The sequence below is a fragment of the Marmota marmota genome, unplaced genomic scaffold (genome assembly GCF_001458135.2).
Source record: "Marmota marmota marmota unplaced genomic scaffold, marMar, whole genome shotgun sequence".
Classification (NCBI taxonomy): Eukaryota; Metazoa; Chordata; class Mammalia; order Rodentia; family Sciuridae; genus Marmota; species Marmota marmota.
The window spans coordinates 20,424,997-20,450,138 of record NW_026000153.1 but is presented as its reverse complement, the minus strand read 5'-3'; the positions used below and the strand labels follow the sequence as shown (position 1 = coordinate 20,450,138).

General features: G+C 43.2%; 1 protein-coding gene across 4 annotated transcripts in view; it reads right to left on the bottom strand.

The window, feature by feature from the left end:
- Window positions 1-17,686: 17,686 nt before the first annotated feature.
- Window positions 17,687-25,142, bottom strand: part of Ramp3 (receptor activity modifying protein 3) — a 29,573-nt gene continuing 22,117 nt past the window's right edge. For 2 of the 4 annotated variants that reach the window (XM_048786575.1, XM_048786576.1), the window contains exons 2-3: window positions 20,903-21,035; window positions 17,687-18,702 (exon numbers count right to left, since the gene is read on the bottom strand). In XM_048786575.1, coding sequence (XP_048642532.1) covers window positions 18,447-18,702; window positions 20,903-21,035 — 389 coding nt within the window. In that variant the 3' untranslated portion in view covers window positions 17,687-18,446. Of the gene's footprint in view, window positions 18,703-20,902; window positions 21,036-21,193; window positions 21,387-21,461; window positions 21,550-25,142 lie in introns of those variants that run through there. The other 2 variants (XM_048786573.1, XM_048786574.1) reach the window with 2 other exon arrangements.

Genomic DNA, 25,142 nt, shown 5'->3' with positions numbered 1-25,142 from the left:
CAAGAACAGAGCTCTATAGTTCTCCCCAGTATAACCAACTTCATTGAGAATGTAGCATGGGAAAGTTAGAGCCTAAAGGCACTGTTGAAGACAGATTTGAGACAATTGAGATTCATGGAGAGTAATTAAGAGGAAGTTAAAAGCCATAGCATAATACCTTTAGCAATACAGTAGACTACATTATCTATATTATATATTACCTAAAATGTCCAATATTTCACAAAAGAAATAAAGAAACAGGAAAGTGTGGTGCACACCAAAGAGCGAAGGAGCAAGCAAAAGAAACTACTATTCCCTTGAGGGGTCCCAGATGTCAAAGTTAGCAAAGATGTCAAAGAGGCTATTGTAGATACATTTAAAAACCAAAAGGAACCATGTTAAAAAATTAAAAGAAAATACCATAACAGCGACTTACTAAATACAGAATATTAATGAAGAGACAGATATTATAAATAATTTTTAGAGAGAGAAAATCTTTTAATATTTATTTTTTAGTTTTCAGTGGACACAACATCTTTATTTTATTTTTATGTGGTGCTGAGGATCGAACCCAGTGCCCCACACATGCCAGGCGAGCACGTTACCACTTGAGCCACATCCCCAGCCCTATAAATAATTTTTAAAGATAAAGAGTCCAGTGGACAATTATCAAGAATACAAGTAACAATAAATGTTGGTGAACATGTGTGGAAAAATATACACTCGTACATTGCTGGAGGGACTGCAAATTGGTGTAATCAGTCTGGAAAGCAGTATAAAGATTCCTCAGAAAACTTGGAATGGAACCACCATTTGACCCAGGTATATCACTACTCAGTAATTCCCAAAGAACTTAAAATCAGCATACTACAGTGATGCAGCCACATCAATGTTTACTAGCAGCTCGATTTACAAGAGATAAGCTATGGAACCAACTTAGGTGCCCTTCAAAAGATGAATGGGTAAAGAAATGTGGTATTAAATAAACAATGGAATATTACTCAGTCATAAAAAGAATGGCTTTATGACTTCTGCCAGTAAATGGATGAAACTGGAGACTGTCGAGTTTCCAGACTATCCAGACTATCCAGAAATAAGCCAATCCCAAAAAACTAAAGGCCAAATATACTCTCTGATATGCAGATGCTAACACACAATAAGGAGAGAAGAAGAAAAATTCAATGGATTAGACAAAAGGGAATGAAGGGAAGGGAGGGGAAATAGGAATAAGAAAGACAGTAGGATGAATGGGACATCACTTTCCTATGTTCATATGTGAATACATGAGCAGTGAAACTCCACATCATGTACAACCACAAGGATGAGATCCTAATTAGAATAAGTTATACTCCATGTATGTATAATGTCAATATATGCTCTACTGTCATGTATATCTAAACAGAACAAATTTTTAAAAATAACCCAGTGGAAACTCTGGAATTGAAAATTATCATAACTAAAATGAGATTTTTCAATAGAAATTTAGTAGCATAGTTGAATTGGCAGAGGAGAAATACCAGTGAGCTTGAAAATATATCAGTATAGTTTATGCAATCTGAAGAATATAAAGAAAAATGAAGAGAGCATCAGGAAAATGTGGGACACCATTAAATACATTAAAAAAACTTGGAATATCAGAAGGAAATGATGGAGGTGAAGTTACAAAAATAATTATTTGGAGAAATAATGACTAAAACTCCCCAGGTTTGATGAAAAACACTAATCTACACATACAAGAAGTTCAACAGACTTCACGTGAAATAAAAGCTAAGAAAACCATACTTAGACACATCATAACCAAAATGTCAAAAAACAAAGAGAAAATATTGAAAGTAGCAAGTGAAAAAATGACTTGTTCTGGACAAGGGAATTCCCAACAAGATCAACAGTAGTGAGGTCTCATCAGAAACGATGGAGGTCAGAAGACTAGGGGATGACCTGTGCATAGTACAGGGGGGAAACTGCTAATCAATTAAAACCATTTTTCAAAACTGAAGATGAGAAACAGACATTCTAAGATGAACAAAACCAAGTTAATTCATTGCCAGCAGACCCACCTTACAAAAAATGCATGCAGGAAGTTCTTCAGGCTAAAAGGAAGTGATAGCAGGAAATAATCTCAATACACAGAAAAAAAAAATCAAAGAATTCCAGGCAAGGTACTCACAGAGGAAATGATGAAACACATCCTAAGTACTACTATATTTCTTCTCTTAGCTAATGAAAAAAATTGCAAAAATATCTATAAAATTGAATTGTCAGACCTGTAGCAAAAGGAATGTATAGTAGTCCCCCCTGCTTGGACACATAAGAGGATAAGACCCCCAGGGAATACCTGAAACCAGAAATACTACCAAACTCTATATATATATGATACTTTTTCTACGTACCTATGATAAAGTTGAATCTATAAATTAGGCAAAGAAAGAGATTAACAATGACAACCAAAAATAGAATGATACACTGTAATAAAAATAGAACAATACACTGTAATAAAAGTAATGTGAATGTGGTCTTAAAATAACCTATTGTACTAGGCTCATGTTTTTTCTTCTGATGACGTGGGACAATACTTAAATGAAGAACTTTTTTACTTCTTTTCAGCATATCTGAATTGCCATTATCACTACTCCTGCACTTTGGGGCCACTAGGAAGTAAAATAAGGATTACTTGAACACAAGCATTGCAAAACCAGGACAGTTGGTCTGATAACCTAAAAGACTACTATTATAGATTGGATCTGGAATGTCCCCCAGATGCTCACATGTTGAAGGCTTGGTTCTCCAGTGCAGCAATGTTCAGAAATGGGGCTTTGGGGAAGTGATTGGATCACAGGACTCTAACCACATCAATGGATTAGACCACTGATGGGTTCATAGCTGAATGGGATATTGGGAGGTTGTGAAAACTGTATGAGGTAGGTCCTAATTGAAGAGAGTGGGTCCTTGGAGGCATGCCATTGAGGACCATTTATCTTGTCCCTGGTCCATGCATCAGTCTGTCCCTCTGCTTTCCAGCCACCATGATACAAGCAGTTTTGCCCTGCCAGACTCTCCCTACCATGATGTTCTGCCTCACCACAGGCCCAGAATTAGTAGAGCCACATGACCATAGACTGAAATCTCTGAAATTATGAGCCAAAATAAATATTTCCTTCTTTAAGTTGTTTCCCTCATATATTTTATCACAGCCATAGAAAGCTGACTAATACAACTACTGAGAGACTCATGGGCTGGTAGTGCATATAGTATGGAGACGCTGTGCAAAGGGACGATTTGTGTCCCAGGCAGGAATGAGCAGGATGGCCCAAGATTTCATCCCAATACTCAGAATGGTACCTAATTTAAAACTCATTAATGGTTTTCCTGGAATTTTCCATTTCATATTTTCAAACTGTGGTTGTCCACATGTAACTGCGATGAAGTATAGGAAGTGAAACCTCAAATGAGGGAGGACTACTGTAATATATTTGGCAATAACAATGTAAAGGAAGGGTGGAAATCAAACTATAGTGGTATAAGGAAATGAGAACAGATAATAACTCAAATCCATGTGGGGAAATGAAAAGAACCAGAAGTAGTACATAATAATATTACTATTTTTTAAAGCCTCTGTAAAAATATTGTGTTCCCCTTTCATGTCTTAACTATTTTGAAAGACATGAGATCATATAAAGCAACTTTTACACCAAGGTATTATCTGGTTTATAACATGTATGAATGTAATATAAATAATAATCACAGTACAAAAAAGATAGAAGGGAAGGGAGCATTGATACATTTCTTCATCTTATTAGAATGAAACCAGTATAAATCTAGATTTCAAGTTAAGCTGTATACGTAAGCCTCAGAAAAACCACTAAGAAAATAACCAAAAAAAATACTTTTAAAAAATCATTAAAGAAGTTAAAATGCTATTTTTGAAAATATTTTCAGGCAAAATGAGATGGGAAAGGAATAACAAGAAACAATACTGTCATGAGGGCTGGGCTTGTGGCTCAGGGGTAGAGTGCTTGCCTGGCATGTATGAGGCACTGGGTTGGATTCTCAGCACTGCATATAAATAAATGAATAAAATAAAAGTCCATCAACGTCTAAAAAATTTTTTTAAAAAGAAACGATACAGTCATGAGATATTTAGAAAATAAGAAAGAAACAAAAGGTACATGTAAAAGCATAACAACAGGAGCATGAAAAGGAAGAAGAGGAAGGTGCCCAAGTCAAGAAAAGCTTCCATTAGATTTGTATAGTATGCTGAGTGCTGCTCTCGGTTCTTATATCTCTTGTACAGAGTCCGGTTGCCAAGAAAGCCCACAGCAGCCCCTGAATCTTTACATTCTTCCTGACTCGAGTACACTTCATCCTGACCTGGGATTCAGATGGTAGAAATTTCTACAGTCTGAAAATGATGCCAATATTTTATGGGCAAAATGATGGCCCATAAAAGCTAATACCATGGCACTGGTTTTTGCAAAAAGAGAGAGAGAGAGAGAAAGAGAACGAGAGAGAGAGAGAGAAAGTGCTTTATTGAAGGTCCACCTACAAAGAGTCAGGAGGCAACAGCCATTAGCAAAGGAATTTAGGCAACCCAGGGAGAGGGGAAATAGCATCTTGTTGGTTATTTCCAGTCTATCCATTATTGTAGTGTGTCCTGTAAGTTATCCTGGTCCATTCTGCAACTACTGACCACACCCCTCACTTGTAATCTAGGTCAGCAAGACACTGTTCTTTTTCTTCAGGTTCCATTCATCAGAAACTTGGTTCCACCAATGTCTTCTACTGCATCCTGAAAAATAGAGTGCCTAAAAGGTTTTAGAAACAGAGAAGTTGCTGGGTTTGGGCCTGATTTCAAAAAGACCCAAAGCTTAAAAAAATCAGTTCTGTCTTTTAAAAATACCATTCTCCTTGATTTTCAAGCTTCCTTTTTTCTCAAGCCAAATACTGGACAGAGACTTCCTATAACAGCTGTGGCCATTCAATAGTCCTGAGCCTCAACTTCCCCAGTCTTTGGGAACAAAGTGTACCCTGAACCAGAGCTGGAACCTACAGAGACAGACACACCAATTCTCTCTCTCTCTCTCTCTCTCTCTCTCTCTCTCTCTCTCTCTCTCTTTAAATTTAACCTTTATTCTATTTATTTATTATGTGGTGCTGAGGATCAAACCTGGGACCTCACCTGTGCTAGGCAAGTGTTCTACCACTGAGCCACAACCCCAGCCCCTCACTATCTCTTTTGAGGAAGGATCTCAGGCTAGTCCCCTGAGCCAAGATTTCCAGCTCCTTCTGGGACCTATATGAATCCCTATTCCTATGAGTGGACTGCCACTCTCTGTTTGGACAGGGAGTCTTTAGGGGAGTTCTGGATTCAGGCACACAACTCTTCCCATGTAGATCACTCAGATGCGTACATGATGCAGCCACACCAGAGAGGCACAGATTGGCCAGAAGTCATCCCAAACAAGAGTTATGGAGTCTCAATCCACAAGGGAAAGGACACCAGAATGGTTGACCAGCTCTGAGCACAAGAATCTCACCTTCAGGCATTAGACAGGACCCATCCCACCTGATGTGCTTATAGAACCTGCCTGGAAGAAGTCTTTGTTTTGTCTCCTATGAAAACAATAAACATGTCCTCAGTATGAATGCATGCTGTGAACTGAGCTCTATGCATAGTTTACCGATAGCATACACAAGACTATTTTCAAAATCCATAGGAAATGAAGTGAGGTTTGTTCCCTATCAGAGTTACTGAAACATCAAGCCAGCCACAACCACAGAACAACATGTATCCTGTCCCATGGTGAACTATCCACAGCCTAGTCGTGCTATGGCAGTTGAATAGGCTGCTGAGAGACAGAAGAAGATACCTAGAAGTCATATATAAGATGTAAAGTTTATTGGAAACTATTTATGGGGAAGGTCCAGTAAATACAGGATGGACAAGTAGCACCTCCATCCTTCATGGTGTTTCACCAGAAAGTAGGACCTCCTTCCCTCATGATTAGTAGAGGGGCAGCCAGTTGGACAAGCCCTTATCCTCTCCACAGTGTTCTCATCTGTATCGGTTATTGCAGGGATAGGGATTTTATAGGTTGGTTTACAAAAACAGTGACATCATTAAAGTGCTTTGCCCCAGCATTCCAAGGAACTTGGCATATGCACAAGAAAACAGTTTCTACAGATAACACAAGTTTCCTCTAGTTTCCAGTGCAGGAAAGAGAGACAGTCGGTGTTCTTCAAGATAATACTTACTCTGAACATTCTGTTCCAGGTCCACTTTCATCGTTTCCTTGACTTGGCTAGGTTCTTGTGAATAGAAAGGGGTGTTTCAGGGACAAGATGTTTTACTGTCATTCTTTTTCGGGGATGATGCCCATGTCAGTTGCTCTTCTGGCTCCCCCAGTTCCTTGAGTGTTCTCATTCCCACTTTTCTCTGCTATTTTGTTCCCACTCCATCAGCAACTGGTGTCTGCAGACAATTCTGAATGTTTACATCCACTTCTGCCTCAAGTTCTCTCTAGGACAGAACTCTGGTCCACCCATGCCTAAAAAAAGCTGTTCTGTGCCAATGCCCATCACAAAATGCTGAATATTCATCCCCTGGGGGGTGTATTTCATGATGGTAAGGGTCAAATTTCTACTTTGTGTTAGAGAAAAGTATAGTTTCCTTATGATTTTTCCATGTCTAGTTATTGCTTTGGAATTTAAAAATAACTTAGTTAAAAAGAGGAAGAGATGAACACATAAGTGGTCATCCGCATCACCTTCTGAAAGTCACTTTCATGTATATCTCAGACACTCTGAATGTGCATGCGCCAGGCATGTGTCAGTCCTTCCAGGTTCAGAGATTATCAGACCCAGGCCCAACAGTGTTCCTTGCAGGCAGCTCATATCCCTGCCCAGTTGGAGCCTGGGGACACTGGGGGAAAGTATCTCCATGATGCGGGGGTTTACAGGCAGACCTGCCTAGAATGACTACAAGGGGAAGGGCCAAAATGAAGAAGATTCAAGGAGGAAGAAAGCTGGGGTCTGCAGGGCCTGGATAGCCATAAGCACCAGGCAGGAGCAGGAACCAGGGCAAAACGCACAGAGCCGGAAGGTACAGATATCAGCATCTCACCAGGTTGGCACCAGAAATCCAGAACATCTAAGAAAGGAGTGTCCCAGTCACCCTATGACACGTGGGTGAGCTGGAAGCAGGGGACTGCTGAGGCAAGGGCACAAGCAAGGAGCCCAGCCAGGTCCTTCAGAGTCACAAATCTCCCTCCACCGCTGCTGCCACCTTCTCCTTCCCAGAAAAGGAAAGGAGCGCTTACCGCATAGGATGTGTGTCTACTTCTCTGACCATGACCCCAGCACGGACCTACCATGAGTCAATGTTCTGAGCTCTCCTCGAGAACTAACTCAGACCATGCTTTTCCCATCCCAGGCAGTGACTTTTCTAAAAGTATCATATTTAAAGATGTGACAAGTCTCTGGCCTATCCGAGGCCCCACTTTCCACCTCCCCATCCACAGCTTATCGGGGCATTGAATCAACCATCAATCAGCAAAATGCCCTTCAGTCTCCAAACAATCTTGTGTTCTTTCACCTTAGAATATTAGCAGCTGCTTTGCAGATAGAGGTCAGCTGTGTCACTTCTCAGACAAGTTAGCAGATCTAGTTGGAAATGATGACTGAGGAATAGCAGGCCCCCAATAAGCCAGAGTGGCCAAGAGCATCCCACCCGACCCTGCTTTGGGGCCTTTGTTCCCCTAGGATATAGGGTCCCTGCAGAGGTCACAGGTCCATCCACCACACTGGAGGGGAGCAGGCCCTCAAAGAGATCCCCAGACCAATCACGCCAACCCTTGATGTACAGTAGTCAAGTCGTGACAACCAGCCCACACATACAGGTTCCTGACCCAGGGAGCAGCGGGCTTATTTACATCGGTAAATGGGGCTGCTGGACAGCCTGGATATTCTGATCTCAGCCAGTACATTCTGTCCCTTGAGGAAGGTCTAGAGGAAGCTGACACTGTTCTTCAAGTTGATTGTGGAGTCCAGGGAACAGGTAGGGTGGAGGCCATGGCCAGAATCCCTGAATGCTTGCTGAACCTCTAAGGGAGAGTCCTGCCAAGTGGACAGTGTCTGCTGGCTCACATAGTCTGGCTTGCCTGAGATCTTTTGCCTTGAAACCTAACAGAGACTACTCTGCTTGCTTCCCACAATGAGGACATACCCTTCTATTTCGAGTTTGCTGAGAGTTTTGTTTTTCCACATCAACTTGAACTCTCTCTCCTGTAGCCTGTGAATGGGCTGATATACAAGGATTGAATTTTTAATGTAAAACCAGCCATGCATTCTGAGAATCAAACCGACTTGTTAACCTGTATTCTCCTTCCTATTCGTTGCTAGATTCAATTTGCTAATACTTTATTAAAGACTTTTACATATATGTTTTATGACAATCAGTCTATAACTTCCTTGTAATTTCCTTGTCAGGTTTTGGTATTAGACTTATGGTGATCCCATAAAGTAGATTAGAAAGCATTTCTTCCTCGTCCATTGTATTAGTTTGTTTAATACTGGCATGATTTCTTCCTTAAATGGTTGACAGAATTTATCAATGAAGGCCTCTGACTCAGAATCTTCTTTCTTGGAAGATTTTTTCATAAGAATTCAATTTATTTAATAGTTATTGGGCTATTATGATCTATTACTTCTTTGTCTATTTTGATAAACTGTTTTTCTTTTTTTATTAGTTGCTCAAGACAATACAATGATCTTGACATATCATACATTTGATTCAAATAGGGTATGAATTCTCATTTTTCCACGTGTACAGATTGCAGGATCACGTTGGTTATACAGCCACGTGTATACATACAGCAATCCTAGTGTCAGTTGTATTCTGCTGCCCTCCCTATCCCCCCTCCCCTCCCCTCCCATCACCTCTCTCTACCCATTCTACTGTGACACTTATCTCTCTCTCTCTCTCTCTTTTTTTTCCTTCCTTCCCCCTCACACCATCGTATATGTATTTTGTAACCATGAGGGTCTCCTTCCATCTTCCGTGCAATTCCCCTTCTCCCTCCCATTCCCTCCCACCTCTTTTCCTTGTTTCGTGGTAATCTTCTTCTCATGCTCTTCCTCCCTATCCCATTTTGAGTCACCCCCTTATATCAGAGAAGACTTTCGGCATTTGTTTTTTAGGGATTGGCTAACTTCACTTAGCATAATCTGCTCTAATGCTATCCATTTCCCTGCAAATGCCATGATTTTGTTATTTTTTAGTGCTGAGTAATATTCCATTGTGTATAAATGCCACATTTCTTTTATCCATTCATCTGTTGAAGGGCATCTAGGTTGGTTCCACAATCTAGCTATTGTGAATTCTGCTGCTATGAACATCGATGTAGCAGTGTCCCTGTAGTATGCTTTTTTTAGGTCTTTTGGGTATAGTCTGAGAAGGGGAATAGCTGGGTCAAATGGTGGTTCCATTCCCAGCTTTCCCAGGAATCTCCATACTGCTTTCCAAATTGGCCGCACTGATTTGCAGTCCCACCAACAATGTACGAGTGTACCTTTTTCCCCACATCCTTGCCAGCCCTTGTTGTTGTTTGACTTCATAATGACTGCCATTCTTACTGGAGTGAGATGGTATCTTAGAATGGTTTTAATTTGCATTTCTCTGATTCTAGAGATGGTGAGCATTTTTTCGTGTAATTGTTAATTGATTGTATATCCTCCTCTGAGAAGTGTCTGTTCGGGTCCTTGGCCCATTTGTTGATTGGGTTATTTGTTTTTTGTTGTTTAACTTTTTGAGTTCTTTGTATACTCTGGAGATTAGTGCTCTATCTGAAGTGTGAGGGGTAAAAATTTGTTCCCAGGATGTAGGCTCCCTATTTACCTCACTTATTGTTTCTCTTGCTGAGAAAAAACTTTTTAGTTTGAATACGTCCCATTTGTTGATTCTTGATTTTAACTCTTGTGCTATAGGTGTCCTATTAAGGAATTTGGAGCCCAACCCCACGAGATGGAGATTAGGGCCAACTTTTTCTTCTATTAGACGCAGAGTCTCTGGTTTGATTCCTAGCTCCTTGATCCATTTTGAGTTAACTTTTGTGCATGGTGAGAGATAGGGATTCAATTTCATTTTGTTGCATATGGATTTCCAGTTCTCCCAGCACCATTTGTAGAAGATGCTATCCTTTCTCCATTGTATGCTTTTAGCACCTTTGTCTAATATAAGGTAGTTGTAATTTTGTGGATTGGTCTCTGTGTCCTCTATTCTGTACCATTGGTCCACCTGCCTGTTTTGGTACCAGTACCATGCTGTTTTTGTTACTATTGCTCTGTAGTATAGTTTAAAATCTGGTATCGCTATACCACCTGTTTCACTCTTCCTGCTTAGAATTGCTTTAGCTATTCTGGATCTTTTATTTCTCCAGATGAATTTCATGATTGCTTTTTCTACAGTGGTAGCTCAGTGGTAGAGTGCTCGCCTAGCATGCATGAGGCACTGGGTTCGATCCTCAGCACCACATAAAAATAAAAAATAAATAAATAAAATAAAGATATAAACTGTTTTTCAAGGAATTTGTCCATTGAATCTAGATTTTTTAATTCATTGGCACAAATTTATTCATAATATTGCTGTATTATCCTTCTAATGTCTGTGGGATCTATCATGATGTCTTTTTTTAATTGATATTGTATATATTTATGAGGTAATATGATATTTTGAAATATGTATACACTGTGGGAATAGCTAAATCAAGTTAATTAACAGATCCATCACCTCACATACTTAAACATATATTTGTGGTGAGAGTACTTAAAATCTACTCATTTAGCAATTTTCAAGTATATAAGTTGTTGTTATTAACTATTGTTACCATATTATACAACATATCTTTTGAGCTTATCCTTCCTATATAACTTAAATTTTATCTTTTCACTAATATCTCCTCAGTGTACCCTCCTCTACAGCCTCTGGTACCCACCATTTTATTTTCTATTTTTTAAGAAATTCTATATATAAATAAGATCATGTGGTGTTTGACTTTCTGAACCTGGTTTATTTCCCTTAGCATAATGTCCTCCAAATTCATCCATGTTGTTATAAATGGCACAACTTACTTTTTATGACTGAATTTTCTTTATCTACTTGTCTGTTGATGGACACTTAGATTGATTCCATTTTTCTGGCTTTTGTGAATAATGTTTCAATGAACACAGGTATGCAGATCTCTCTCTGACATGCCAATTTCATTTCCTTTGGAGATATATATATATATATATACACATACATATACACACATTGCTTTATTATCATATATGTACATTCTGTCATATATATATATGATTGCTGGATCATATAATAGTTCTGTTTTTAACTTTTTGAGGAACTTCCATATGGTTTTCCATAACAGCTGTACTAATTTACATTCCTAACAATAGTAGAGCAGCGTTCCCCATGCTCCCTATGTTCACCAACACTTGTTATCTCTTGTCTTCTTTCTAATAGTCATTTGACAGGTGTGAGACATCTCATTGTGGTTATAAATTTAATTTATCCAATCATTAGTGATGTTGAGAATTTTTTTCATATACCTATTGATCATTGGTCATTTGTATGTGTTTTTTTGAGATGTGTTATTTGGGTTCTTTGCCCTCTTTTTTTTTTTTTTGCTTTGTTTAATTACTTCTAATCAGTTATACATGACAGTAGAAAGCTCTTCGATTCATTGTACACAAATGGAGAAGAAAATTTTCACTTTTCTGATTGTACATGAAGTAGAGTCACCATTACTGTAATCACACATGCACCTAAGGTAATGATGACCATCTCATTCCACCATCTTTCCTACCCCCTTGCCCTATGCCCACTCCCTGTTGTCCCATTCAAAGTTCTTCCACTCATCCATGCCCCCTCCATTATGGATTAGCATCCACTTATCAGAGAAAACCTTCAATCTCTTGTTTGTTGGGATTGTCTTCGCCCATTTTTTAATCAAGATATTTCTTTTCTTGTTATTGAGTCATTTAAGTTCTTTGTTTACTTGGTATTCCTCTTGGCATCAATAACTTTTAGGGTTGTTTTCTTTTTCTTTTCATCAATCATACTAGGGTTTTGTCAATTTAATTACTTTCCAGACAGCCAGCTTTTAACTTTGTTGATTTCCTCTCTTTAAAATTTCCTTTCTTGGGCTGGGGCTGTAGCTCAGTGGCAGAGCACTTGCCTAGCACGTGTGAGGCACTGGGTTCGATCCTCAGCATCACATAAAAAATAAATAAAATAAAGGCATACTTTCCAGCTATAACTACAAAAAAAATTAAATAAATAATTAAAATAAAATAAAATTTCCTTTCTTCTACTTATTTTGGGTTTATTTTGGTTTTTTCCCCTAGCTTCTAAACGTGGAATCATCATTTATCAAAAATTGTGCTTCTTTCTTAACATAAGCACTCAACACTACTAATTTTCACTAAAGACTTCTCTGCACATCACACAAATTCTAATATATTGTGGTTTCATTTTTGTCAAATTGAGACTAAGAATTACCCTGTGGTTTTTCCTTGACCCATGGATTATAAACATTTCTTCTCAATTTCTAAGCATTTGGGGGATTTTCTATGTATTTTACTGTTATTGTTTTCTTACTTTCATGTGGGCACTGTCTCACTCTAAATTTTTGAAATGTATTGAGGTTTTTTATTGATTTAAAAAAATGACAGTGGAATGCATTACAATTCTTATTACCTATATATACCACAATTTTTCATATCTCTTTATATAAAGTATGTTGACTCCCAATTCATGTCTTCATACATGTAATTTGGATAATGATGTCTGAGATTATTTTTTTTATCCTCAGGAAGAAAATCTTACCTTTGTAAAGATGCCAAATGTCCTTGCAAATACATTTCTTCAGTTTCTGGGTATAGTGGTCTATAAAGATCAATTAGGTCACCCTGATTGATGGTTAAGTTGAAATGTTCTATAGTGTTACTGATTCACTGATCTAGTTGTTTGGGTCATAAATGAAAGAAGGGTGTTAAACTGCCCAACCACAGGACTCAAAATCTCTCCCCCAAACAATACAAAATAAGTTAACTTCATCTTGGCTGAGAATGTAGCTCAGTGATAGAATGCTTGCCTAGCATGTAGGAGGCCCTGGTTAGAACCTTAGTACCACCAAAAAAAAAAATTAAGATGAAATTTATACAATATAATATAACTCTACTACAAAACGTTTAGCAAACCTGTACCCTTTTTTATATTGATTACCTCAGGTATTTTGTCATATAGATGGAAAACTGACTAACATAGGTAGATAGGTGATAAATATTAAGATGTTATATCAAGTTTGTTTACTGTTATGCAAAACCTGTATATTCCTACATTTTGTGTGTGTTTAGTTGATCTTGATTTCTGAGTAAGATCTGCTCAAATCTCCCTTAATGTTTATTAACTGGGTGATTTATCTTCATGTCTTGGCTCATTCCTGCTCTGGATCCTTTGAAGCTATGATGTCATATGCAGCTGCTTCTCTGCATATTCCAGTTGCACCCATCATCCAAGGGCTGGCTGAAATACCACTTCCTCTGTGGGCTCAAGAGCACAGAGCGAAACCTAAACCCGTCCTTCTGGACACCCTTTCTTCACTTACCTCTTTATGGATTGGCCTCATTCTCTCTTTAAGCTGAGAAGGGAGCCCTTAAGAAAAAAATGTGGTATCTTAGTGGAAACCTCTCCCTACAATTCCAGGCCCTGTTTAATGAAGGGTAGATAACAGAAAGAGCATTTACTTCCCAAATATCTTATTGCCATACCTACATCTATTTGGTGCTGATCCCTTTATTGTGAATTCAGTCTTCCCATTGTAAAATTAAAACAATGCTTCTAGAGCAAAGTAAATCTCTGTAGCAAAGAGGCTCCATGAATGTGCCATATTGTGAGCACAGTGCCCAAGTTCACTGTAAGAGCAACGATGTGCTTGTTGCATCCTGTCTTGATTGTTCCCCCATGAAGAACTGGTGCGGCTGTGGAACAGAGTCCCTTTCACAGCCTTCTGGACTGAAATACTTAGAAAAAAAAAAAAACATGCAGCGTAGATGCTTAAGCTGAAAGAACAGCTTTCTCTCCATTTGGACCCATCAACATTTACTAATGTTTGATTTTACTAATGTTTGCAAAACCACAGAGGGGTTGGTGGGTGGATGGGGGGGGTTGGGAGAGGATTGGTGTGGAAATGGGCCCAAAGCTCAATCCAACACAATCCTAGCTTGAATGCATTTAAGTTACAAATGTGCATGAGGCTTCCTTGTAGGGGGCTGGCTCAGGGTGGGGTTCAGCATATTTTGGTGGATTTTATTCCAGAATAGGACTAGGGGTATAGCTTGGTGGTAGAGCACTTGCCTAGCAGGCATGAGGCCCTGGGTTCAATCCCTAGCACAACAAAAATAAGTAAATAAACGTGTTAGCTTTGCACCAGTGTCACTGTGACCAAAATACCCGAAAAACAACAAAAAAAATTAGAGGAAGAAAAATTTATTGGGGACTCACAGTTTCAGAGTTCTCAGACCATAAATGGATGACTCCATTGCCCCAGACCCATGTGAGGCAGAACATCATGGTGGAAGGGTAGAAAAGTAGAGAAAAGTTGCTCAGCTCATGGCAGCTAAGAAGCAGAGAGAGGCAAGTGGGGAAGGAGCCGCAGGGAAGATGAACCCCTTTAGGGCACCCCATCTCCTCTAACCACATCCCATCTGCCTAAAGTTACCACTCAGTCCCTTCAAATTAGGATGGATTTATTAGGTCACAGTTCTCACAATCCAATCATTTAACCTCCAAACATTCCTCCATTAACACAGGAGGTTTGAGGGAAATACCTCATACCCAAACTACAAGAAATAAGTCAGAAATATTTTATAATGGATATATGTTTCACTCATTGGGAGACCCAAAGGAAAGTCCCAGGCAGCCTGGGGTTGACAGCACCACATGTCAGGTGCACAATCATGTTAGTGTGTTGAGGAAGATTGCCTTCGGTCAAGGGAGGAACAAGGACCAGGGCCCTCTTCTTGTCCTTGATTTTGTATTTCATGCCCTATCATAGACAAGGAAGAGAAAATCAAAATTAGAAAACCTAATTGTGGACAAGTATGACTTGTCTCAGGTGCACATGATCTGCCTGGCAGCTCCTTACCATGTTCCTGACACCCACAGCCCCAAAGTCCCAAGGATCAGCTCTGTACGTGAGCATAGTTTGAGAGAGAGCTCTCAGATAAAGCAACTACTGAGGATTCCAACAGAAAGAGTGTGTGACCTGAAAGAAAAGAGCAAGAAGGGCCAGTTCCCAAAATCATTCAGGCCACCTCACCAATCCACACTAAGACCTGATGCTGAAGCAGCCCAGTCCCCTGACCTCCCTAATGCAGGATCCCTTCAGGGGGATCAGGAGGGTCATCCACATAGCATACTTGGTGGATACTTGGTGCCGGGGACATCAGAGTCACCAAGACTGGCCTTTTTTTGGTCTTTTCTTCCATCTTCCTGGACAGTTCCTTGATTAACACTGGAAACCTCCAGAAGACTTCATGCTCTCTATGTTCATATCCAGATTTAGTACGTTTTTCTTTAGTAAATGTTTCTTTGTTTTCCATGTAGCCTCAGGACAATTTTCAGAGACTTTAAATGTTTGTTTGTTTGTTGTTTCTGATTTGCACCAATTATGGTTGTTGGTTCATGAAGCTTCTCACTTCTTTTTGGAAGATATGTTTCAATATTAGTTTATGATCTAGAGTTTTACTTCCTTTATACTGGAAGAAAACTCAGGGTCTCTTAAAGTCCTGCTAACCCACTGGGCCTAGTCATAAAACTTCATACAATTTTATCAATTGAAAAATTAAAAATCAATTTAATCAATCACTGCCTCCCCATGATGAACAAGGACATAGAGAGGAGTGGTCACTCTGGGAGAACATCACTGACCATGTCCTCAGACAGGACCTCTGTTTGGACTTGAAGCTTGTTTCAGAGCATGCTGGGACTCCAGAAGCAGGCCAGCAAGACATGCCTTTTCCTTCTCCATTCTGCACAATCACCCTTTAAGTGTGATACTGAGTCCTTGCTATCCCATCCACAATGCAGCTGCTCAGCCCACAAGCTGCCCAGTGTCCCCCAGGATATCCCCCCAGGTGCCATAAGTGACTGCCAGAACTTGCAAGACTTGGGCCTGTCTGTTCTGGAGATCTCCCCTCTAGCCACATGACTTCTGCAAACCGTTTCACAAGCCATTCCCTGGTCAGCCTCAAAAGGACAGAGTCAGGCTGCTACCACAGGGATCTCAGCAACAGGACTTACAGTCCCTCCAGAAGACATCCAGGCCAACGAGAAGGGTTGCCACCCTCTGGCAGCTGCCCTGTACTCCTGATTTGGTTTGCCAAGTCGTCAGGGGTGAGGTGGCCAGAGGAAAGTCTCACCTTCCATTGACAGTCCTTTCCAACCCCCGAAAGTACCTTTCCCAAGTCCACTGCAAAGATCTGGTGGCTGATTTTTCTCTCCCACCACCTCTCAGAGTTTGCATTTCAATTTCATGCATAGAGCTTCATTTGGGAAGATGTGTTTTAATATTAGTTTATATTCTATATTTTTATTTCCTTGATAATGGAAAAAATTCCAGGGTCTCTTATAGTTCTGCCAACCCACTGGGCTTAGTCATCAAATTTCATACAGCTGGGCATGGTGGCACACACCTGCAATCCCAGCAGCTCAGGAGGCTGAGGCAGGAGGATAGTGAGTTCAAAGCTAGTCTCAGCAAAAGCAAGGTACTAAGCAACTCAGTGAGATCCTGTCTCTAAATAAAATACATAAAAGGGTTGGGGATGTGGCTCAAGGGTCGAGTACCCTTGAGTTCAATCCCAATACAAAAAAAAAAAAAAACTTCATACAATTCTATCAATTGAAAAATTCAAAATTTATTTAATCAATCACTGCCCTCCCACTATGAGTAAGGTTATAAGGAGGAGTGGTCACCCTGGGAGAATGTTAGTGACCATGTCCTTAGACAGGACCTCTGTATGGACTTGAAGTCTGAACCAATTTGCAGAAAGGTTCTGAAATTAAAATGGGGCTGAAGAGGGGCAAACTACACAACAGCTTCACAAAAGAAGTCAGCCTTCAGTGCCCTGAATAATGTACCTTTGCAAAGACTTCATCCCCTAACCACCCCTTCGCCCCTTTCTAGCTCCCTCCTTATCTATCCTTTCATTCCCAAATCTGCTCACACAGCCCAGGCTCCAACCATGCCAAGTTCTTGTATGTCACTGGGCTTTCACTCGTGATGCTTTCAAAGGGGGAAACTACTCATTCTTAAAGACCCTCTTCCAAAATCTCCTCCGGGAACCTTCTCCCAAATCCCCAGATGGACCCCACTTTCTGTGCACACTGCATTCAGGGCTGGCGTATCTGCCTCCCCAACAAGTGAAGGGACTCTTGGGGGCCTGACTGTGCCTCATAGGTCTTGGTATTCCCCAAGGCTCTAAACACAGCAGTGCAAAAACCTCGGCTGACTGAAGTTATTAAAGACACACCCAACCATAAAAAAAAAAAAAACTTTCAGACAAGACCTCAGAGATTTCAAAGATTTTAGAGATTTTGGATGTCAGTCCCAAGAAAGCCACTAACTTTTTAAATACCCTGAAATAAAGTCAGAAATTCCAGACTTAGAGAGACTCTTTACTCAAAAATAGCAGACAGCAGCAGACAGAGAACATTAGCATGTAGACTTCCCTCTCAGGGTTCCTTACTCTTCAGGGAGCCCCATGGGAAGAAAGCCCACCCCAGCCCCAGCATAGAAGGAAGGCCCTGTCCTCACAGCCCCACTCTACCCACACCAGCTTCAGAATCAGGAAGATTTGCAGATTGCACGTGGCTCCTGGGGATCCCCAGTCTCTCTCACTCCTCAGTCTTTCTAGCAGTGGATCTATCTGGGCTCCCCACCAGGAGGACTCAGGGTTCCACAGCACATAACATTTGCCAAATGCTCTCACCTACCCTTTCTACATGGGTGTGGTCAGGGGCCAGGGTTGGGCAGGAGATGGGGTCAGGGTCACAGCTGAAGAGGAGTTAGGTCCAGGGCTGGGGCTGACATAGGGAGAGAATCTGAAAGGAAATGGCTAGAGACAAGGTGGCCTAGCACAGGGGAGTGAAGGGTTCAGCAGAGGATGATTTCCATGCCCAGCACACAAGTCCTGGCTTTGTCACTTTCTTTCACTGGCCCAGGGAAGAGTGAAGAGCTTGAGAGGGCAGCCTGAGTCCCAGTCAGGCAACAGGCCAGTCACCAGGGACTATCAATCTGAATGGAGTGAGATGCAGCCATAGCAGACCAGACAGTAATGACATCCATCCACCAGCTCTCGCAGCCCCAGGAACATTCTTCCAGCTTGTCTGACATGGTCTTCTGTCTAATGGGCTCTCACAGGAGCTGGTCAGTGCGTTTGCTGCGCCACACCACCAGGCCAGCCATGGCCACAGTCAACAGGACAGGCACCACGATCAGTGGGATGAGCACCTCATCTGGGGGGTCTTCCCAGTGGGTCCTGTCCACTGTGCAGTTGGAAAAGAACTGCCGGTGGATGCCAGTGATGAAGCCCTGGGCCAGTGGATTGGGCCAGTAACAGCCTACAACATTAGTCTCCACCTCGGTGCAGTTGGTGAAACTCTCGTAGTACCTGCAAAGGCAGAAAGTGAGATCACAATGCTCCCCAGGGCCCTTCATGCCTGCCCCTGACCCCAGGCCAACAGGACAGGTGGGAAATGTTCTAGGCCCAGTCCTACTTGGACACCAACTCAAAGTGTGGCCTTGGAAGCCACTTCCATACTCCCAACTACATGGGTCATCTATATCTATGCCCTTCTGTCTGTGTCTCCTGCCCCCTTGAGGACTTGAGCTCCTAGAACCCAAAGTTTGGGCCCAGCCCCCAACACCCAGCACCACCCTAGTCTGCCCAGAGGACAAGCCAAGTGCTACTTTTCCAGGGCCAAAAGATACCTGGGCCACAGCCACATGGACCTGCAAGGCCCTCATCATCCAGGGACACCCTAGGATCCAAAAGTAGGGTCTGTCTGAGGCCAGGGCCAGTAGCCTTCTAACCAAGTCAACCTGCTCTCATATACCAAGTGGCAACTGGGAGTATCAGATCTGTGAGCCCCACCCACCTGGGTCTCCTGCTGGGAAGCTGCCTCTCTCTGCCCCACCTGGCAGGAAACATGCATCTCAAGGGGGTTCCCTGTTCATGTGATCAAACATGGTGTTATGCTGTAAATGTGAGGTATTCCCCAAAAAAGCTCACATGTGAGACAATGCAAGAGGGTTCAGAGGGGAAATAATTGGGTTGTGAGAGCCTTAACCCAATCAGTGAATTAATCACCTGATGGGATTACTTGAGTGAGAACTGAAGGGGGGAGGGTATGGCTGGAGGAAGTGGGGCACTAGAGGGATATGCCTTTGGGGTATGTATTTGTATCTGGCCAGGGGAGTCTCTCTGCTTTCTGATTAACATGTGAGCTGCTTCCCTCTGCCACACTCTTCTACTGTGATGTTCAGCCTCACCTGGAGCCCCAAGGAATGGAGCCGGACTTCTATGGACTGAGACCTCAAATAAACTTTTCTTCCTCTACAATCGTTCTGACCAGGTCTTTTAGTCACAGCAACGAAAAAGCTGACTAAAATACATGGGAATGGCTCTCAGCAAACCACCCATGATGAACCTTGCCTGTCCAGTAGGCAGGTTCTAGTCAGTTCTTGAGGTTGACTAAGGACCATGGCTAACTGAACCTAGAGTTCAGCCTGACTTATATAAGGATTTTCCAATAGCCACCTGACCTGGAATTTGGTAAGCAGCCTCTGAAGGTGGTGACCATCCTGCTGTTAGGATCTTCAGGGCTGACAATGGCAGCCATCCATTCAAGATGCTCTGGAGGAAGCTGGGTGGACACCTGCCAAAAGCCAGCAGCTCCCACACAGAGCAGCACTTTCCCACGCCTGTGCTGCAGATGCACGACAGACACAGGAGAAGGAGGGTCCTGGCTCAACTTTCCCAAGGGGTCAGGCAACAGGCCCACCTCCTCCTTTCTGTACTGTTCCAAGAGGGAGTGGCTGACCTGTCCCATCAACAGGAAGGGGCCTCTTCCTGCAAGGAGCTTCCTGCACAGAACAACATCCGAGTCTGCATCTCACAAAGGCCCTCCTGAGCTACTCTTTCTTAGGCAGTGTGGAGAAACCTGAGTTGAGTCACCCAACCAGACTCCTGACTGATTCCACCAGGCTCCTGACTCATCCCAGGCTGGGTTACAGCACCAAGGCTGAAACGCAAGCCATACACTTGTGCCTTCCTAGGTAACCCTCTGGAGCCTCAGACATAATGCAGCCCCTGGATGTGCCCAGGCTCTAAGAGCACCTAAACAGCCGGGTCCATGGGCAAATCCTTTGACCCCCAGAAGTTCCCAGTTTCCACTGCCCACCCACTCTGCTCCACCAGGTGATCTGGGACAGGAAAATCATCTAACACTACTCTGAAAAATCCTTTCTCTCGAAAGTGCCTGGCATCTTGATGTGATGAGAACAACATTCTGTAACTCTCAGGACTCCAGATCTGTCCATGGAACTGCTGCCCAGAAATACTGCCAACGACAACTGCCCACAAACCTATGCGGCTAAGCCAGACAGAAAGACCCTGGGAGCATCTGCGAACCAGGCCTGTGGGTGGGCAGGGCCCTGGGCAGCTAGTGGACGGAGTGTGTAGGTGGGTTTGTGCGTGAGCTGTGGGTGGGGCAAAGGGCAGAGCCATGGGAGGGACTGGGGCCAGGGCAGGGTGTGGGTGGGGCCATGGGCAGTGTGGGTCAGGGTACCGGACCTCTCAGGGCACTCACACTATGAACTCAGACAGGTTGCACCACTTCCAGACGTCCACCTTTTGCATCATGTCTGCGAAGGCCTTCCCACACAGAGGCAGCCGTTCCAGCATCCGGGTCTCATTGCAGCCGCACACTCGGGCACACCCACCTGGGAAGAGGACAGCATGAGAATTCTACAGGCTAACATGAGGGGTGCCCCAGGGACTCTGGCAAGCACAACCTCTCGCAGCACCTCCGGATGTCCCCTCATAGGCAAGCAACTCTTCTCTCTGCCCTGACCTCCCCTCTCCCAAAAAGGAGACCCACCCAGGAGGCAAGTCTGCCCCTTCATCACTGCAATGATGCAGGGAGCAAACAGCAGTGAGAATCCTCCCGAGGTGAGGAGGGGTCCTAGGCACATCAGTAATGGCCAGGAGGCTCCAGCTCCAACCCAGGGGTGATGGGTGGTGGTTGCAACAGTTCTGAGAAGGGATCTGAGATGTGGGGACCACCCCATGGCCTATAGAAGGAGCAGAGTTCTGAGCTGGTAAGGACCACCCAGCCCTATACAAGCCCCACTCTGATTTAAGGAGACCTGAGTCTGAGGCAGTCCTTGCCCCAGGATTTTCCAGTTGGCCTTCCCAGCATCTTCCCACAAAACATCTCATCCCCTCCAACCTTGCAAATTCACCCCACACACTTTCCCCTCAGGAACATCCTCCCTTCCACTACGCAGGGACTTCCTGTCCCCCAGGACCCATCCCACATCATGGTCTTCCTGGTGAAGGACCTACCAGCTCCTAAACTTCCTTCACCTTCACCCAACCCTTGCTTTGCACATTATCATATAATCAAAGGAGAGTCCGTGTGTATGTGTCCTGGAGTGTGTGGGGGGGGGGGGCTGCTGTCTGTGTCCTGGCAACCAGTGTTGGGTTATAGGAGAGACCGTGGAAGGGAGCAGGAAAGAGACTCCAGACTGGAATGGGATAGATCTACCTCACACAGCCTCACTGGTTAGGAGCTCTACCTCAGTTTCCCCATCTCTAAAGAGGGAAACAGGACCATGAGGCTCTTGAGTTTGCTAAATTAAGTCCTGTGCCCACAGAAGACCCATCTTTATGAAGCCTTTGTTACTGGTGTTCTGTAAATTTCTCACTGCTTTCCCCTCCTTTAGCAAAAACCTGTCAGGGGAATGAATGAATGTTGCTTTCCCAGAGGGCAAATGTGTCAAGATCCTGTATTCTCTCTTTTGCAGCTCAACTGGGCACCAAAAAGGTGTTTGATAAATCACCTTGATATGGAAATGGGGGATACAGACCAAATCATACTCTGTACAGCAACCTACTCCATCAGACCACAGTACCCCCAGCCACCACAAAAGAGGCCACAGCCCTCCCCATTTTCATGCCAGGGAAGGTTCTGGGGCCCCCTAAGTTCTAGTACAAAGGCTTGGGACCACAGATAGGGTTGAGGTGTTGGGCTCACAGACTTGAGGGAACTGGAGTGCTCACCTCACCTCCACCCACAAGAGGAAGATTGCACAGGGGTCATCATGAGTGAAATAGAACAGGCAGACAGGTACCAGTGGATATACCAGAGGGCCTGTGTGGGAATGCCCTTTCTGTCCATGGGAGCTTCCCTAACACCCACCACATCCCAAGACCCCAGGGAACCACAAGGTGGGGCAGGAGGGTATGCACACAGACCTGGCTCAGCTGTGGGCCCCTGCCACCTGCAGGCAGACAGTGGGACAGAGACTGGCTGCATTCCCCCAGCACAGCCTATTGGCTTAGGGCTCAGCATCCTCTCTCTTCCAGAACACACAGCATCTTGGCCCTCTATGTTTTCTTGCATCTAAATGCCCATCATCCCCATGTTCACCTGTCCCACCAGCACATCTGCAGGCTCAGCTCATGTAATAGCCCACGACATCCCTACACCCCTTCTCTCCAGAAGGAAGGCCACCCTGCAACCCCTCACCTCACCCTGACCTCACACTCCTCCAGGAGCTGGATTTTACTGTTGTCGTGGCTCTGCCTCATGTGTCTGTGTCTATGTGTCTGGATGTATCTCTGTGTATCTGTGTGTCTATATGTTTGGGTATGTGAGTATGTCTATGTCTGTATGTCTGTATCACTGAGTGTCTGTGTGTCTGTGTGTGCATCTGTGTTCCATGTGTTCTGCATATCTGTGTGTCTGTATGTATCTAAGTCTGTGTATTTTTGTGTATGTATGTGTCCATGTGTCTGTATGCATGTCTATCATCTGTGTTTGTGTGTCTGTGTGTCTTTGTGTTTGTGTGTTTGTGTGTCTGTGTCTATGTGTTTATGTGTTTGTGTGTCTGATTGTCTATGTGTCTGTGTGTTTGTCTGTATGTCTAGTTTGTGAGTCTGTCTGTATCTATGTGTCTGTATGTTTGTATGTCCGTGTCTACATATCTGTGTGTTTGTGTATCTGTGTATGTCTGTGTGCCTGGTTTGTGAGTCTGTGTGTATCTGTGTGTCTGTATGTTTATGTCTACATATCTGTGTGTTTGTGTCTGTGTGTCTATGTGTGTCTATGTATCTGTGTTTGTATGTCTATGTATGTGTGTGTCTGCGTAGTCTGTAGGCAAAGTAACTGATGCCTAGCAGAGAAATCAGTGCCCTGGACAGTCAGTCCTGTCCCTTTTTTGTATCTGTATGTATCTGTGTGTCCATGTGTTTGTGTCTATGTGTCTGTGTGTCTGAGCCCGTGTGCATTTGTATATGTGTCTCTATGTGTCCATGTGTCTCTGTGTGTATCTATGCATATGTCTGTATGTCTTTGCATGTCTATATGTGTCTCTGTAACTACATGTCTGTGTGTGTGTGCCTGAGTGTGTACCTGTGTGCATGTCTGTTGTGTCTGTGTGTGTATGTGTGTCTGTGTGTGTGTGTGCACGTGCACATGGTGTGTTTCTCCTCTATCCTCAGCTCAAGCGTGGCCCTGGGAGATTCCTGGCAGTGTTTACTCAGTAAATAAAAGGAGCCCAGGGCTGGGGTGTGGCTCAGTGGCAGAGCACTTGCCTTGCACATGTGAGGCACTGGGTTCAATCCTCAGCACTACATAAAAATAAATAAACAAAATAAAGATACTGTGTCCATCTATAACTAAAAAATTTAAAACATATTTTTTAAAAAGGAGCCCAGGATCCTAGTGGTCAAAGCAAAGTGAACTGTGGACAAAGTAACTGATGCCCAGCAGAGAAATCAGTACCCTGGACAGTCAGTCCTGTCCCTTTTTTCCTCCCCACATTTCACTGGCAGGACCCGATAGAGAATGACTTTCCCCCACCCACCAGTGGTCAGTGAGGTCCACACTGAAGTCACAGGACTATGACCCAGCTGGTGTCACACAGTCACCTCAAAGTGTGTGTCTTTCTTTCCATAAAAACAAGATCAAAGAGGCCACATCATACAACCAAAATCCTACACTTGTTACAGGCAGCCTGGATGACCCTGAGACCTGGCCATGACCCACAACTTCTGCTGGATGCCATCTACAGCAGCAGTATGGAATTGTTTAAAGCCTATCCAAGCCTCAACGTATCCTTATGTCCAGGTATATGGCAGATCTCTAGACCCACTTCCTGCTGAAAACAACCAAAAGCCCTGGATAAAATATAAATAGTATACTCATAAAATCATCAAAATGACTAGATGGGAAGAATTGTCAAGCCAAAGACTGGATGGAGCCATGGGATTGTTTTTGCCCTGAATGTGTCTGCCCAATCTAGAAAATGGGACAGATGAAGCCTGAGATGGAGGTGTAATGGAAGGCCCCCAGTAACTGACATCCAGCAGGAAATGAGCTAGAAATAACTTCACCTTCAGCAACTTGGAGGAGTAGTACCTAGGCATGGGCAGAAAATGGGGAACCCCCTCTGAGAAGACACAACACAGGCCAACCTTCTTGTGGATTCACAGCCCACATTCACATGACCTGGATCTACCCAGGGAAAACCCAACTTACACATCGGCTTAAACTAATCATGGACAGGATCCAGCAGAAGCAAATTCAGGCCCTTTCTAGAGGGAGGAACCATGACTGAAGTCCTCATGAAATCACAACCTGGGGCTGGGGATGTGGCTCAAGCGGTAGCGCGCTCGCCTGGCATGCGCGGGGTGCTGGGTTCAATCCTCAGCACCACATAAAAATAAAATAAAGATGTTGTGTCCACCGAAAACTAAAAAATAAATATTAAAAATTCTCTCTGTCTCTCTCTCTCTCTCTCTCTCTCTCTCTCTCTCGCTCT